Source organism: Quercus robur, chromosome 8, assembly GCF_932294415.1.
Source record: "Quercus robur chromosome 8, dhQueRobu3.1, whole genome shotgun sequence".
NCBI lineage: Eukaryota > Viridiplantae > Streptophyta > Magnoliopsida > Fagales > Fagaceae > Quercus > Quercus robur.
In genome coordinates, this window is record NC_065541.1 from 31,466,817 (window position 1) to 31,484,892 (window position 18,076).

Consider the following 18,076-nt stretch of genomic DNA (forward strand, 5'->3'; position numbering starts at 1 on the left):
CGCTATATAATCCTCACAAACAAGACATCTCACCCCTTCTCTTTCTCTCTCTAAAACCTCTCTCTCTAAAACATATGTTAGAAACATATTTGTTCCAATCGGTTTGTAACTGAATTTGCATTTGCTAATCCAATAAGAACCACAACAATTGAAAGAACAAAGAAAAAAGGTTGTGGGGAGGCATAATCTGCTTTCTGTTCTTATTCATTATTGTGCCTCCCCTCTCACTCAGATCTTAGTTTTCTGTAAGATTTGGCATCTGGGTTTTGCTTCAACCGGTGGGTTTTGTGGAAATTTCGATCCAAGTTTGGATCTTTTCTAAATTTTTTGTGGGTTTTTTTTTTTTTTTTTTTTTTTTTTGGATCTTGATGAGTTTACTGATTGAAATTGTATCTGGGTTTTTTTGCCTTTTTTGTTTTTTGTTTCCAGGTTTGGTTAATTCTGGGTGCGTTAATTGATCGATGAACGATCCGATGTTTTTGAATTGAATCCAATAGTATTGATTATTTTGTTGGAGTGAGAGTTGGTGGCTTGTAATAAATATACAAATAAGGTATTGGTTTTATTGCCTGGAATCTGGATTGGTTATTCATCTGCATTTCAATTCATTTGCTTGGATTCTTATAGTCGATGTAAACCATAATTTATATTCCTGGCAATGCTTTGAATTATGGATTGTGATTGGAATTTTAATCTGACTTTCATTCAATCCACTAGCATGGAATTTTAATCTGCCTTTCATTTAATCCGCTAGCGTGGATTGTTCTAGATAATTTTGATGGCTATGCTGTTTTTATTTATTTATTTATTTTTATTTTTTATTGTAGAATTGTGTTTAATGGATTGGATCCAATGTATAATATGTTTTTAGAGTTGAATTTAGTGTTTGTGAATAAGGATTTACGTTTGAATTCCTAATAGTGCCATTGGCATTTGTGAGTTTTTGAACTTATAACTGATGGAAGTATCTTTGGCATGTAGAAAAATGCAATCTGATAGTGGCAAGTTATTTATTGGTGGGATATCTTGGGACACAAATGAAGAGCGTCTCAAGGAGTATTTTAGTTCATATGGTGAGGTGGTAGAAGCTGTTATTATGAAGGATCGGACCACAGGTCGTGCTCGAGGTTTTGGCTTTGTTGTTTTTGCCGACCCGACTGTTGCGGATAGAGTCATAAAGGAGAAGCACAACATAGATGGAAGGATGGTAAGTTTTCTCCCTTAATTATACTTTTGAGATTTTCACATGGCATTGAGGTTTTCTATTTGAATTGCTCAAAATAGAAAGGAAAATCCATTTCCTTATCGAGTTATGGGTCCGGAATTGTAATTGCAGGAATTCGTTTTATTGTGGTAATTTCAAATTGGGCCAAGAGTAATCATGTCTTCTCTTCTCACATTGATTTCTTTTAATCGGTTTTGTTCATGTATGTCTTAATTGTCTTGTGATGAGATCTTAGAATTCATAGTTTTGCTATTTGATCGTGTTTTCATGATTGTGCCATCTCTATACTCAGGTTGAGGCAAAAAAGGCTGTTCCTAGGGATGACCAAAACATTTTGAGTAGAAGCAGTGGTAGCATCCATGGCTCTCCAGGTCCTGGCCGCACTAGAAAGATATTTGTTGGAGGTTTAGCATCCACAGTCACAGAGAGTGACTTCAAGAAGTATTTTGATCAGTTTGGCACAATCACTGATGTTGTGGTGATGTATGATCACAACACCCAGAGGCCTAGAGGCTTTGGATTTATCACTTATGATTCAGAGGAAGCAGTGGACAAGGTTTTGATCAAGAGTTTTCATGAACTAAATGGTAAAATGGTTGAGGTCAAGCGTGCAGTTCCCAAAGAGTTATCACCTGGTCCCAGTCGCAGCCCACTTGGTAACTACTATGGTCTGAATAGGGTCAATAACTTACTTAATGGCTACCCTCAAGGATATACTCCAACTACAGTTGGAGGATATGGACTTAGGATGGATGGTAGATTCAGTCCAGTTGGTGGTGGCCGAAGTGGTGGTTTTCCTCCATTTGGTTCTGGTTATGGAATGGGTGTGAATTTTGAGCCAGGGTTGAGCCCAGGTTTTGGGGGGAGTGCAAATTTTAGTAGTAATCTCAGCTATGGACGGGGATTGAACCCTTATTATGGTAATTCAAATAGGTTTACTAGTCCACTTGCATATGATGGTGGTAATGGAGGAAGCACTTCCTTTTTCAGCTCTATGACTCGGAATCTGTGGGGGAGTGGGGGGCTTAATTATGGCACAAGCTCTGCAAGTTCCAGTGCATACCTGGGATCAGGAAGTGGGAGCATTGGGGGAAGCACATTTGGTAATGCTGGAGTAAATTGGGGTTCTTTGGGAATCTCTGCTCAAGGTGGAAGTAACAATGCCCCTAACAATAGTGGAAATTTTGGTTATGGAGGTGGTGAGGACAGTTATGGCTTGGGAACGGGAGGGTATGGAAGAAACAGTGGTACCAATACGGCCCCAACATCATCTTATGCTGCATCAACAGGTGGTTTTGATGGGGACTTTGCAGACTTCTATAATAGTGGTTCTGTATACGGGGACACCACTTGGCGATCATCAAATGCTGAACGAGATGGGTCTGGTCCCTTTGGTTATGGACTTGGCAGTGCAGCTCCTGATGTTTCTGCTAAAACTTCTCCTAGTTATGTTGGTGGTTATAGTGTTAATAAGAGACAGTCAAATAGAGGTAAGAGCCAGTTAATTAATATCTTCACACAAACTCAATAATCCTTTTTTTGGTCACTCACTCAAATATTATCAAGTTTGGGAACTTTACTATATTGAACAGTAACACTAAATATATTTCTGACATATGGTAGAAAGAAACAAATATCTTGTGGGAGCTGTTGTAGAATCTGGCTCATTTTTAATCTTTTTGCATGATGATCTAAATCCTGGCCTTTCACTTGATGAATTTGGTTGTCTTTGTGCAACATTCAAAAGCTTCACCTCATTTATAAATGGAGCAATTTTTTCCTCTACCACCAGTAATTTTAGCTGACTACTTTGTTTTGGACCATAAGTTAAGTAGCTTTTTATAGAATACTAGAGAAAAATTAAGGTGTGGTGTATTGGTGTACTGGGAACTACTTGACTACTTTATTTACAGAATAATGTGTATACCAAAATCCATTTAGCCCATAGTTTTCGTGCAATGTCCAGCCGAATAAAATGGTTCAGGTTCAAGCACATTGTTCAATGGATTTAACAAGCATGCTGTTGTATGTAACTTGATGCTTTGTATTTCCTACATTTTGTATGCACTTGTTCTTCTCAAAATTTTGATTAGTCAAGCTGTGAGCTACATAGAAGAATTTAAACCCAAAATAAAAAGAAAAAGAAAAAAAAGGCACATTAGTCTATTCTCTGTTTTTTTTTTATAATTATGTTATGTTTAATTGATTATTATGCTTTGAGTATTTTAACAGGTCATGGACTAACATGTGACACTAAATGAAGTTGGATGGTTAACATCTAGTCATTGTTATATGTAAGATGAAGGACTACGATTCTAGGGTTACTAAAGGTTATCATAAATAGTCTCTTTTGAATATTTGCTTACTTTGAGCCTAGTTGTTGATGTTTTAGTGTTCCAACTTGAATCCTATTTTCTTCTCCTAGCTGTAATCTTGTTTTATTGCTGGAAATTTCTTGTTAGACCCTTCTTCTAATCTAAACCTAAATTCTCCTCATCAAATCGTTTTCTTTAAACCTCAATTATCGAGGTTTAGAAATATAAAACTAAGGCTCTGTTCGCAGAAAATTGTTTTTGAAACTTGTTTTTGAGAACGAGAACAAAAACAGCTTATCCAAAAAAAAAAAAAAAAAATGAGAATGAAAATAAGAACAGTTTAACAGAAAATTGTTTGGGTTAATTGTTAAAGAAACAGTTTTTCGGGAGCAAAAAAAAGCTCTTTGGATTAATACCCATTAATGAAATTTCCATTTAAAGTTTTTCCAACCATTATTTTATAAGTAGCTCTATTCTTGCATTGCCCCAAATAGGTTATTTTAGGCCAATAATATCCAAAGCTATTATCTGGAAGGCATTTTATTAGAAATCAATAACTACTTACCGAATAATGGATAAATGGACATTATCAGTAACATGATAAATTGAAGGTTTCCATAGATAAAATACATAAATATTAGCGTGTTCCAAGGTTCATATTAATGTCATGGGATACAAAATGATGTTAAGATTGATAGTGATGCCTGTCTTTTTTCAGATGACCTCCACACTTTGTACCAAGTTAGTTAAGCAGAATATTATAAAATATATAGAAGTCCTTAGAATTTCAAGATATATCTTCAAACTTGGAGCTAAAGGTCGAAGATAACAATTAGTGTACTAGTGATGATTGGGGGTAATTGTTACATAATTATGTTATCATAGACAGTTATTGAACAGCTGGAAATACCAAATATGTTCTTCAGGTTGTTCTATGGTATTGGAACATGTTCATCCACTCAACCATTTGTCCCTGCACTTCTGCTGCACATGTATGCTTCGCCCAGTTGCTCACAAAAGCCTTATATTCCAACTAATTGGATTGTTGCAACTATTTTCCTCTTCAATTACAATGCAAAGCATTGCTTGTCACACAGATACATGCTGATATTGATATAGATAGGCAACAATATATATTCTTTATTTATCCTGTTCTCTAATTTCTAGGTCATATCATCTTCATTCTCCCCTTATGGATTATTGGTTGTTTGTTACAAAATCCTTATATTAAAAAGAAGAAAGTTTTTTTTTTTACTGAAGCTGTGGCATCTTTAGTGGTGGTTTGTATATGTCAACCTAGAAGTGCATTGTGTTGGACCTTGATTATTAGGATTGTCTGATCTGTTGATATATTAGATTATTATGCAGTGCACCAATAAGAAAGAGCAAGTTTATCCAAGTTGAGGGTACGAGTAAAGGTAGAGGAAGACCAAAAATCACATTAGTAGAAGTAATAGAAAATGACATGTCAATTAAGGGAGTAATAGAGAGTAGACTAGGGGAAAATATGGCTGACCTTAACTAATTTGTCGAGGATCCATAACCCACCCCAAAATTTGGCACTAAGGCTTTATTTGTTGTTGTTGTTGTTTGGTAAAACTTGAACCTAGAACCTATCCCTAACCCCATCTCCCCTATGGGAATTTATAGGCTGTGGACACCCCTTAAAGGGTGCTTTTTTGCTCTTTTTATGGGGTGGAGCTCCCAACAAATAAGCTTGAGTTTGTTGTCTTGAAAATTGTCTCAGTTGCTTCTGGGATTGGCCATTAGCTCTTTTCCTTTCTTGTTTGTTCTTAGATATTTTTGGATGAGTTGTTTTTGAAGTGGTGCTCTATGTTTTCACTTTTTATTTTATGGTAAGATTCCTCCTGTACACTGTGAACTTGGGTTGTGCTCCCTATTCTTTTTTTAAATTATTTCCTTGCTTCTGTGCTGGTTATCACTTATTCTGCAATTCCTTAGGTTGATGTCTCGAGTTGACAGCCCATGCATGAAAATCCTTGACCCTGTCTTTGCACCGACCCTGCAACATATGCTTTTGAAGGTTAATAAGCACCATATTTATGATCTCTCTTTTTTTTTTTTTTCATAACTTTATAATAGTTGCTTAAGTAAATAGCCTGTTTTGTTTTGGCAGTGTAGACTTGAATGTGAACTTCTTATCTTTCACACACCAATAGTCACTCCTTTGGTGCTTTGAATTAAATGTATAGCTAAATTTGGTGTTCTGAGGTTCCCTCGCCGAATTAAAAATTTGTCCCTTTCAAAATTGGTTGGTCTAGGCTCTTCTCTGCTATATATCCATTAGTTTTGCCATGACTTACCTTTTCCAAACATAAAAGCTAAGTTGGAAAGAATAGAGTTTGGACTGACGATGCGTGCCTCTCCTATGTACTTACAGAGGCATTCTCATCACTGTTTTTTGTCAGCAAACTTATGTATTAAAAGTTAGATCATAATAACTGGGGTAGTCTTTCTATATTCCTCCTGTGTACTTAAGTGTTTTTGTTTTCCTATTTTCTTAATGAAATTCTTTACGCACACTCACCCACATATATATAATTACATATATTGTGGTGAGCCTTACAATCTCACTATATGTGTATTCAAGTTCTCCTTTTCACTAATGATATTCTTTTCATGAAACATGTTGCTTGTCTTGATTAATTTTGAAACTTACAAGTTCCTTTTCCCACTTGCTTCAGGAATTGCTGCGTAGGAGGATCATTTGGATTTCACAACATTGTAGGTGAAGCAGGTGAATTGTGAATTTCACACACCTTCCTCGTTAATATATTTCAGTTAAAACTTAAGGAAGTTCAGTTATCTAGATCTAACTGGAGTGCCTCTGTCGAAGAATCAAATTTAGAGATAGAAGTTACAGGAATTTTGTGTTAAGACTTGGGTTTTGAGTTACCATTTTAGGTTTTTTGTTCTTGGTACTTGAGTGAGATGTAAAATCAGATTGCGGGATATAGTCAGAAGTGTATCATGCATCTCTGGTGAGGCGGCAATACATAAAAAGATAGACATGATATTTTTTTTGTTTTCGTAGATTTTGATATGGTATCTCTGGCAAAGTTGTGGGTTCTGGTCAGGGATGCTTTGTTTTCTCTTTGTTTCCATCATTTTGGTTTGTTTTTGGGCAGATTGTACCGAGGCTTTTGTTGTTTTCCTAGTGTGAAACATTAAGGGATACCTATCTTGGAATCCCATGAATAAGTTACTACAGATGCCGATTCTTTTTCCATGAGAATATTTTATGCAACAAGTTCGAACTCTTCTTTGGTCTTTTTGTGATGGAATATAATTTTTAGTGTTTTTATTTTTTATGGAAGAGACCAGATAAACACATACAATCCTTTGATGAATCTTTATGTTGTGTTAATGACTGGTAACGTTAGTGTTCAGGTTTCTTTCGACAAGTTAGATAAGGACACTGATCAAACTTGGTGGAATATTGCACTTTCAACCATGTTCTTGCCATCATCACATTGCACTATTAAATGGAAAATTGCTTTTCATATTTCCCATCAAATGTAGAGTCCATCATCCATTTTATCAGTTTACTCCTATGCCAGCATACTCTGCATCCTGTTGAACTGAATGGCATAGTTTGCCTGTATTTGGAAGAAATTATTTTCAAAATTGTATATTTGTCAATATCTATTTCAACTGTGTCGGTGGCTCGGATTAGGATGATTTCTGTTGTATGTCTATGGATGGTTCATGACTCTAAGCACATCAATATATTTGGCCTAACCACAGTATATAAGCATCTTATATTGTTTTCCCCAAAGAAACTCTCTCTCAGGCTCCCTGACTTCAAATGAATAAAAGATGTATTAAAAAATTATCTTGAACTCGACAATGAAGGTTTTTTAGGGAGACAGGGTAGGCTGTCCATATTTGCTTTATTCAACAAACGCCAACGTCACTTAGAGTCGCTCTTTCCTGTAGTAATAAGTTGAACTCACAAGTTACAACCCTTAGTTACAGAATTTGAGGCCACTTTGTGTATTGTATGTGGTAGGTATCCTCTTTATCTGTCTTGCTTGAAGATTAAGAGGGAAAGTAAGGTAAAGTTGTTTGATCATATAGAGCTGGTATAAACTAAATCATAAAAGTCAGGGTGAATGAGACGGCCACATTATTTATTTATTTTTTTGAATAAGATGGCAGATTTTGCATTGTAGAAAAACACACACACAGAGTCTCCATAACAGGGATGTCTGAGAGAGACCAGGCATAGTGTGCCTTGAAGTAGCATGATTCAAGGAAGTAACCTCACTAACTGAATTTAATTAAGAAAACCACAATGTAATGATAGAGACACATTAAAGAGAGACCAGTTTGCCTAGTGCTCTCATTTGCCTACCCCTTTGCTTTATGTGATTCTTTGATATTTCTGATGATATGAAAGACATTTAAAGTGGGAAGAAACTGGAATATATTATAACTAATGGCCCAAAAGTTCAAAAGTGAAGAAAAAAAGGATTTGAACATTGCCTTTTTCTTGACTTTGTTTTCTTCATACCTGTGCTGTGACTCTCTCTCTCTCTCTCTCTCTCTCTCTATGAAATGGTGGGGATCAATCAAAGTCCTACTTTTACAGGCTGTAAATTCTGAAGATCTCAAATTCTCAACCCCACACAAGCAAACACATGACACATAATGAGAAATCAATGGAGCGGTGAGCGGAATTTTTTCCATTTTGACTGGCCTGCCAATGCACTAACTAATAGATGTCCCACTCCAAAGAAAAATATATGGAAGTAGAGAGTGTGTTTGTAATACCCGGAAAAAAAAAAAAGTAAAATAAAATAAAAGGAGGGGTATTTAAGTAAATTTGTTATGGGGTCAACTTTTATAATTAATATTACTAAGGGGTTTTTAGAAAAAAAGGTTGAAACCCTAGTTTATATAGTCTAATTTTAAGTCAGCGTATACCTGACAGATGTTTGAGAGAGGAGACTACCCAAAATACTGAAGTAGAGAAGATTTGACTGCACAATAGAGGTAAGAGCTTAAGAATTTCTTCTTGTCAAAATCTAAGTTTTATTTAGAATTAGAGTATTTCTTTTTATGTGGGTATTTTGGCTAATAGTGAGACTATATAATAAAATAAAATAAAAAATCCAATGAAATATGATGATATAGATGAAGAAGGAATTAGATCTATTTTTCCCTGCTGGTGTTGCGGTAACTGTAAGTGTTGCACAGGTTTACCGAATTGAATTTTGGTGAATAGTAAAGAGTTTTTGTGTTGGTCGGTAGTGTGATGAATTACGGAGTTAACATATGTGTCTAATAGTATTTTTTTTTTCTGTAAAAGCATGTCAGGAGCTTGACTCAGGATTGATACAGTGCTTTTCTTAGTTTTGTCCTCATGCCAAAAGAGAACCATGGTCAGCGGCACTAGCAGGAAAGAAAAAAAAAAAAAACATTTATATATGTATATATGTTAAACGGAATTACCACATTGTAAGGGTCATCAAATAGCCCATGACCCATGGGCTGGTCCAGTAGCCCGCTAGCCCACTGGGCCAATGGGTAGCCCAGCCCTGTAACATTGAAGCCCGTGGGCAGCCCAGTAGCCCAATGAGACAGGTTATGGGTTGGTTTCTTTACCCATGGGCGCCCAGTGGGCCGGCCCGTTAGCCCAGCCCGTTAGCCTGACTCATTGCCCAAAATTTATAACAAAATAATTTAGGGGTTGGGTCATGGGTGGGTGAGGGATTGAACTTTAGACATTATAAAAACTTTAAGACCACACACCTAACCACTAAATACTTGGAATGATTGTGATACAATATGCATAATAAATATATATTTTGGTATTAGTCTAGTAGCTTTGATTTTTAAAATAAAGTTACTAAGATGACTGTTGCCCTACCTCTGTGCTTCTGGAAAGAAAGTCATTCTTTCCTTTGATAAATTCCAATTCTTTCCTTACAAGTTACAATTATAGAAGAAATTCCTTAAAAAAAAAAAAGCTTACCGTTGTTTGGAAGAAATTCTTTCCTTAATGAGTTGATATTCTTCATATATTTCCTTTAAGAATTGATATTTTATTCTTCAAATATTTCCTTTAAGAGTTGATATTTAATTCAATGTACTTATTTATTCTTATCAATAAAAGTTAATTAATCTTATTTTAGTACCTTTTTAAGAGGTATGTCTTAGTATTTTTTTTAATAGAATCTTTTTAGTAGATTTAATTGTTCAATTTGATAGTTTGTAATAATATATAATTATAATTTTTTTGGTTAAATTTTTATAACCCCATTGAAGACCTGTTAAAAATGCCCATGGGTAGCCCATTAAACCCACCTCACTAGCCCAGCCCGCTAAAGCCCAAATAGGCATTGCCCATGGGTAGGGCCATGGGCTAAGGTTTTTCCATCCAGCCCGGCCCGACCCAACCCATTGACTAATCAACAGCCCGTTAAGCCCAGCCCATTAGACCCATGGGCCAAGTAAAAACGGGTCGGCCCGGCCCGGCCCGGCCCATTAACGAGGCCTACCACATTGAGAAAGCAAAGCCAGCTCCTTTTCTTTATTGTTATTATTATTATTATATTTGTTTATTTGGCTAGTTGAGGCGTAAAGGGGAAGCAGTAGGTTTGACTAAGTGATTATATATATATATATATATATATATATATATCAACTGATGAATATAATAATGGGTGATCTACTTTTGGCCCTTTTAGGCATATAGGTATGGTGTAACTATAGACTTGATTCCTAGGAACTATTAGTGGCAGAAAATAAAGAGAGCAAAAAAAAAAAAAAAATATTGTAAAGTTATGTGGGATATTGGTGTGAGTGGATAGTGGGAAATTATTGGTTATTTTGAATAGTCTCTCTTCTGGTTGGATACCGTTATAAGTTTTCTTGAATTATTTGATTATTGAGTATAGTGTTTGAAAATTGTTCTAGGTGATATTTAAAGATTTTAGGGGAATTGTTAAGGAAAAGTTCTTTTTGAAATAACATTTGGAGGTAAGTAACCTTATCCTAATGGGTTTTATTTTGCGTATTTTAACTACTGAAAATTGTTTACAGTTGTTACTATTTATTTCTATTGTATTACTGATTTCAAGTAAAGAATAGAGAAATTTCACAAATAAATATGAGCATTGAATATATGATTTATTTATTTAATTGTTCCTTTAACTATATTGATTTAAAGTACAGAATATAGAAATATCACAAATATATTTGAATATTGAAAATATGATTATATATGATTATGGACAAATTGACTATGAATTGATTTTGATACACAAACCAATGGGGGTTATTCATTGGTATTCTGATACCCAATCAAAGGGGGTCATTCATTAGTATTCTGATACCCAAACCAATGGGGGTTATTCATTGGTATTTTGATACCCAAACCAATGGGGGTTATTTATTGGTATTCTGATACCCAGCCAATGGGGGTTATTCATTGGTATTCTGATACCCAAACCAATGGGGGTTATTCATTGGTACTCTGATGCCCAATCACGGGGATATAGCGTGACCATAGTCATAAGATTGTTAAGAATATGAATTACGTTTGAGTATTTGAACTAATTTGAGTCTTCAAAATTGCTTATGTATTTTTAGAACCTATTGCAAGTTATAGCTTTTGATATATGAAAAAACTGACTACTTTCTAAACCATCTATGATATTTTTGTAAGATTAAAGTATGTGATCTATTTGCAACTTATTATTTTAAGACTATGAAATTTCTTTAGTTATTTTTGAAAACCCATAGCATAGTATAACTTTTGAAGATTCATATTACATCTTATTACTTCATAGATCTATTGTTGGATAGAACTTAATTGGATTTTGGTTTCTTATTGAGTTGTCAACTCACCCCCTCCCCTTTCTCCTTTCAGATTTTGATAAGGAAGAGTAGCATATGTTTGGGCTTTCGCTGGGATGTGCGCATGAGTGAAGTTTAGGAAATCAATGGAATAAGTTTTGAACTTTTATGTTTTAAGATTACCATTTGTGTAATCCTTCAGACTTAAAGGATTTAGTTTATTTTTATTTGATGTTGGAAGATTATTAATTGGAGATCTTTTGAGAATTTCTTTATTGAGGATATTCTTAAATTTATTGATGAAATTCTCTTAAGGATAATTATTTAATTGTTTAAGAGGGCCTTACACACTTGTAAAGTGTAAACTTTATAAGTGCGTGGCTGTTGTCACGTGCCTAGCTCTTTTTGGGTTTGGGGCGTGACAATATTTATGGTATCAGAGCCGGCCCGGTAATCCCGTGTGGGCTCAGAGACACTACCCCACAAAGTGGGCCCTAACGATGACGTTAGGGATTTAAGTGGGGGAGATTGTGATACCCCAATTTGATTGATTGTGTGATGTGTGTGGGTGTGTGATGAGTCCCACATCGGGTATTTACTGGGTAGATCTTGGCTTTATTAACAACTACAAGGAGCCTCAATTGTGACTAGTCCTTTTGAGATATAGCGCAGATGTGGCTAGCGTTTTTCCTTGGGTCGTTACAGTGTTGATTGTGATATCAGAATTGTCAAATTGCTAAGTACCTTGTACATCATCAACCAAAATATGAACAAGAATAAACTATAACAATGAATGTTGTCCGTTGACTAGATGACCCACAAGTGGCTTTTGATCAATTTTCTAGTATGAAAGAAATTTTTATACTAGTGAGGCACAGGGTTAAGTTTCCAAAGACAAAAATATAGGAGTAAATTCAGAAGGAACATTCGTCATATCTGCTAGAAAAAAAGAAGTTTTGGACAATAATGCTTGAGCTTAATGAGCATGAACACCTTGATAAGAAAGCAACCAGCAACAAACACCCTGCACAACCTGGATTTATCAGTTCCAAACCACAATTACAAGTTAACGTTAACCTACATATTAACGCTCTGTTTGTTTCGTTGGAAAACCTTCTGTAAAGATTGTTTTCCACATTTTCCAGTGTTTGGTAGCACAAAAAAAACCTAGTCAATGGAAAATTATCTTTGGTCAACGGAAAACTCTAATAAAAATAAGGCTTATTCTCTATAGGTTGTTTTCCAAAATTTTTTTTTGGAAAACAATCTCTCTCTCACGCGTTGCATCTCCTATAAATATTATCTTCATCTATAGCCGTGAGAAACATAATTTTTTGGCGCCTTCTCTCTTTCATAGTAAGTTTTCTCACTTTTTCTCTCTTCCCTTTGCTTTTTCTCTCCTCACACCCTCACTATCACTAACTCTGGTCTCTCCTCTTCCCATAGATCTCTCTATTTAACTGGTTCCTCTTCTCTTTTTTCTCCATATTTCTCTTCCCCTCTGTAACACAATTCTCTGATTAGATTTTTTTTTTTCCTTCACTAATCGGTCAATAGCTCCGACTTGCAAAAAAGAACAAATTTGCAGTGGTAATTATTTCATTTCTCTCTACCAAAATCCCAATTCTTTGCTTTGAATTTCAAGCTCGATTTTCTTTTTTCTCTAAGAAATTTTCGATTTGATAGATTCTAGGCAGAAGTTACTTCTTTTTCATACATAAAGTGCAAAAAAATAAAAAAATAAAAAATAAAAGAAGAAGAAGAAGAAAGAATGAATGAAGTAAAAGATGAAAATTTTAAACATAGTACCTATATTGCTCTAAATTGCTTTTACATGGGACCATCTTTACCGTGGACTAATAATATTGTTATATAATTAATGATAATTGTTTAGGAGAATTACATTTGTTGGCAAATACTTTTTTTGTTACCAAATACTATGCAGTGATGATATATTATGTAGTACATTATGTAAATACATAATTTAGAGTAATATTGAACACTTGTAGTTGGCCATAGTAGACAAATGGTTGATATGTGTGTATGTGTTTATGTGTATATGTACATTACTGTTTATATATATGAGCAAGATGAGTGGTAGAGATCATGAAAATTTGACAACTAATTAATTTTGATTGTATCTATTGTCAAAATTTTAGATTAATTAGTATGAAAACCAAATTCATTCTTGGTTTTTATTTATTTATAATGATTACATTAGTTAGTTTACATAATATACATGTTTTAAATTATACAATAAATATTTTAAAAAATTACATACCAAACACTAGAAAACATTCTCAAGCTCATTTTTAAGGTCGTTACCAAACATTGGAAAATAAGACAGTTTTCTAGAAAATGTTCTTTGAAAAATGACCATTTTGTAGAAAATATTAATGCTGAAACAAACAGAGCGTAATAAGCATGTTCTCTTTCAAAAAGAGGTTTCATACAAGCTTATGCAATTCTATAGTCCATAGGCCCATACAACGTTGAATACCCATCAGTCTCAAAAGCTTTAATCTTTTATGGTCCCAACAATGTGTATCAAGATAACGTACTCTGGGATTTGACATTATAAGAAATAGGGATGGAGTCAGAAGTTTAAGTTAGGGGGGTGAAGTTTAAATTAATAAAAAGGCACATAACAACACTAGGCGCGTAACATAACACTTCAATTAACAAACTTTATTAAATATTAACAACTAACCATTAAAATTTCAAATCATCTCAACAAAAAAAAAAAAAAAAAAAAACACTAAAAGACAAACACCACCATTAATTATTTGTTGCTCCTTTATTCATTGATATTGTTGCTCCTTTATTCATAAGGGCATATGTTATAAAAAAACAAAATCACCCATTTAGCATATGGGTAGTTCATAAAAAAATATATAAAAATAAAAAACACCCAATGGGTCCAAACTCCAAACAGTAAAAGAGTTAAAGTATTGACAGTGATTCTTCATTTAGCAACAAAACAGGAAAAAAATTAAGAGAGTTCTCCATCTTCCATTGAAAAAGAGAGAAGAAAGTAAAACAGAGCACAAGCTACAGAACAGAGCACAACCTTCAGCTCTAGCTATTATGAATGAAAGGTTCAATTTGTTTTCAAAAAAGAAAAAGAAAAAGAGAGAAGAGAGTTAGAGAGAGAGTGAGAGAAAAGAGGTTCTGCCTTTGCTCAGCTAAGATGAGAGAGGGAAATACCGTGCTGGTGCTTTCTTGGTCTCTCTCAGAAGCATATCTGCTATCGACGTGCCATGCCATGCTGCTATATTTTTGGTCTTAGTCTTCATTCCCTTTGCCTCACGTATCAGTACTGGTGTCTTTCTCTGGGTTAGGGTTTTTTTTTTTTTTTGGGGTGGGTGGGGGGGGGGGGGGGGGGGCGCAATTTGATGGAATGATTTGATGTCAGATTGGTTTTGTTTCAAATTTTTTAAAGGCTGGGCTAATGTTTTTGGTAAATTGTCTGATTGTACTTAATTTTCTTTAGCCTTTCCATTTTGGTGATTTTGTTGTAGGCCTAATTTTTGGGTTTACCCATTTGTTTTTCTTGTGATTTTAGATTTGTAAATTTTAGTGGGCTTTTTCTTTTTGTTTAAAGATTTTGCTTAGGGGGGCAAGTGTAATTGTTTTGGGCAAAATTGCTCAAATATGTAATATATATATATACTCCTTGATTTTTTTTTTTCCAAAATGTGGGGGTGGGGGGGGGGGGGGGCATGGCCCCCCTAAGTAAAAAAAAATGATGATATGGAATCGAATGACGAGGTCAAATCCTTTCAGCAAGGGCTTGCAACAGTAAAGTTCTCCAAAGAGTTCAAGCAACACATTCGGACTCCTTGGTCGAAAGCCCTTATTGTCAAAGTTTATGGCAGAACAATTGGCATTAACTTTTTACATTCAAGAATCCATTCGCTGTGGAAACTAGCTGGACGTCTAGACTGTGTAAACCTAGGTCATGATTTCTTCCTCATTCAATTCTCTCTAAAAGAAGACTTCGAAGCTATTTTGAAGAAGGGCCCATGGTTCGTTGGGGAGCACTTTCTCTCCATTAGGAGCCTAACTTTAAACCGTCCACTGCAAATGTTCCGTCAATAGCGGTCTAGGTTAGACTTTATGAGCTTCCCATTGAATACTATAATGCTAAAGCCTTGCAACATATAGATAAGACCATTGGTAATGTTCTGAGAGTGGATACTCACACGACAACTGAGGCTGGAGGCAGGTTTGCACATTTGTATGTTTAGATAGACATCGATAAGCCACTTATTACTGCTGTTATGATTGGGAGGTTTAAGCAGCCAATGAGCTATAAGGGAATCCACAAGCTTTGTTTTTCTTGCAGATGAGTTGGCCATCGGCAAGAAAACTGTCCGTACTCCATCCAGGCTGAGAAGATGGAGTGGAATGAAGATGCAAAGTTGGAAGGAGAGAGGGTAGTTCATGCATGCGATAACCATGAACCTGGCAATCCTAAGCAGGGAAAGGGGACCATAGTGGGAGTGCCTGAGGGCACCTATGGTCCATGGATAGTGGTTGTACGGAAAAAGAATGGGACAAAAATCCGTAGAGGTAGTGGGCTTGAACTTGGCAAGACATAAGGCCACCATTTGAAGGTACGTGATGTATCAGTGAATGAGATAAGATTAGGTGTTGGCGTTGACAAGAAGACTTTTAGTAGTGGATCCCCAAGAGAAGGGAAAAGGAAAATGTCTCCCATCAAAGCACCAATGGGCCTTCAGCTATTAGAAGCCCTACAAAATATTTCTAAGGATATACCTCCTTTGGACTTGAGCCATATTGGCCTAGGCCTAAAAGCTAAAGCCCTAACAGGATCAGGTAACAACCATGGTTCTCTGAAGCCCAATGCTAGCCCATCTATCAAGGGCAAAAAAGTAATTTCTTGTAGTAGGACAAACTAGCTTTCCTTTAAGGGACCAGTGTGGGCACAACGCTTTCCTCTCGGAGGGGGGTACGCCTCGGCTGAGTGGACCGAGGTGGAGGAAGGATGCTTGGAGTCACCACCTAGTTTAGGCCTAGGAACCATATATATAACGTCGTTACGAGGAAGGACTGGTCTTACTACTAGAGTATGGGTTTAGAGTTTAGATATGGGGATGGGAAGATGTTAGACACCTAACCCTACCCAACTTGTGGGTTAGCTTCCACCCATTGTGTCTTACATTTTAATCTCATTAAAGGCATAGCCAATATTGCATTCTATACTCAAGCACACACTAACATACATCTAACAATTAACATTGCATCAATCATCTTAAAACCCTAACATACATCTATCATGCATACCATATTATCTCATCCAAGATAGCAAATAAACAATATATCACAAGGGCAGAAACATGGTCATATCAGTAATCAAACAAAACATATTGTCATATTTGAAGCATGGCACATAAACATGCATATTCATTTCCAACAAAGCAAAGCAAGATCATATATCAAACCAAATGCATGTTTATGTGAATACATGACTTACCTCCTTACCTCACTGCATCACAGCACCTATGCATCAATGCATGATTATATCATATGTATGTTCATGGAAAAACAAAGAAAGCATTGAAGGTAAACCCTAATCTAACATGTTAAGGATAATTAAGCAAAAAAATAAAGAAACAGAGACATATACATGTGGAAATAAGCTAAAACAGAGACATATTAAACAAAAGAAATAAGGAAACAGAAGTAGAAAATGTTGAATTAGGGTTTCTGGGCTCAAGTATGCATGTGTATACATAGGGCCTGCATATGCAGCCTAGTTGTATGTGTACACATACTTCAAGTATGCGTACGCATGCAGAACACATGCGTATGCATACATACCCAAACCCTTCTCCCTTAAAAGTTACCATGGCTTTTGAGTAAAGTTGTGGTGTGCTTTTATGTTAGAACCCATTTCCCTCTCCCTTGTGTGTGTGTGTGTGTGTTTGTTTCTAAAAAAAAAAAGAATGGGTAATTGTCCCACATTGCTTAAGAGAATGTGTTGTGTGTAGAATAATTTGCACCACCCTCCCTTTAAGTAGAGTTACCATGCTTAAGAGAGTGTGTTGTGTATAGAATAATTTGCACCACCCTCCCTTAAAAGTTACCATGGCTTTTAAGTAGAGTTGTGGTATGCCTTTTTGTTAGAACCCTTTTCCCTCTCTCTTGTATGTATGTGTGTGTTTGTTTCTCAAAAAAAAAGAAAAAAGAAAAAAGCAACATAGAAAAACAAAGCAAAACTTAAAAATTATAAATCTAACAACCTATCACGCTTTAAAACAGAAAACTACTAAACCCTAGGCCTCCTAAACATAAATAAAACAAGAAAACAAATAAAAAGTAGAATTAAAACAAAGAAAGGAAAAAGAAAAGGTTAGAACTTAATACCTCAAACACAAAACTTTTCAAACTTGATTTTGAGCATTCTCCTCAGTCAATCTATTCACAACCAAACAAATTGATTAGTAAACTTCAAAACTCAAAGATAAAGGCCAAAAAAGGTCTCAATCATAGAAATATTGACTTGAGGATGTTTTGTGAAAAATTCCCTCTTTGATCTACTATTTCTAGTGAATCTTAGGTTTTCCCTTAGGATTTTTTGTGTGTTTCTTGAAAAGGTACCATGTATAGCTTTTTATATTGAGAAAATGAGGGTTTGGAATGGCTCCCAAATGATGTGGTATTCATTCCAAACCTCAGCTTT

General features: G+C 35.3%; 1 protein-coding gene across 2 annotated transcripts; it reads left to right on the top strand.

Moving 5' to 3' along the window:
- Positions 1 to 6,831, top strand: LOC126695212 (heterogeneous nuclear ribonucleoprotein 1). 2 transcript variants are annotated; one of them, XM_050391879.1, is made up of 6 exons: positions 1 to 278; positions 430 to 553; positions 982 to 1,207; positions 1,518 to 2,715; positions 5,503 to 5,584; positions 6,246 to 6,831. In XM_050391879.1, the coding sequence occupies exons 3-5, from the start codon at positions 986 to 988 to the stop codon at positions 5,505 to 5,507; spliced, it is 1,425 nt and encodes a 474-aa protein (XP_050247836.1). In that variant the 5' UTR covers positions 1 to 278; positions 430 to 553; positions 982 to 985; the 3' UTR covers positions 5,508 to 5,584; positions 6,246 to 6,831. The 2 variants fall into 2 exon arrangements, with proteins under 2 accessions (XP_050247836.1, XP_050247835.1); XM_050391878.1 differs by lacking the exon at positions 5,503 to 5,584 and having other exon boundaries at positions 3 to 278.
- Positions 6,832 to 18,076: the final 11,245 nt, after the last annotated feature.

Excerpts from the sequence above, each read along its gene's own strand:
- LOC126695212 (XM_050391878.1), top strand. The coding sequence starts at position 986 with ATGCAATCTGATAGTGGCAAGTTATTTATTGGTGGGATATCTTGGGAC. Across the intron at positions 1,208-1,517 it reads ACAACATAGATGGAAGGATG|GTTGAGGCAAAAAAGGCTGT; the intron begins GTAAGTTTTCTC and ends CTCTATACTCAG.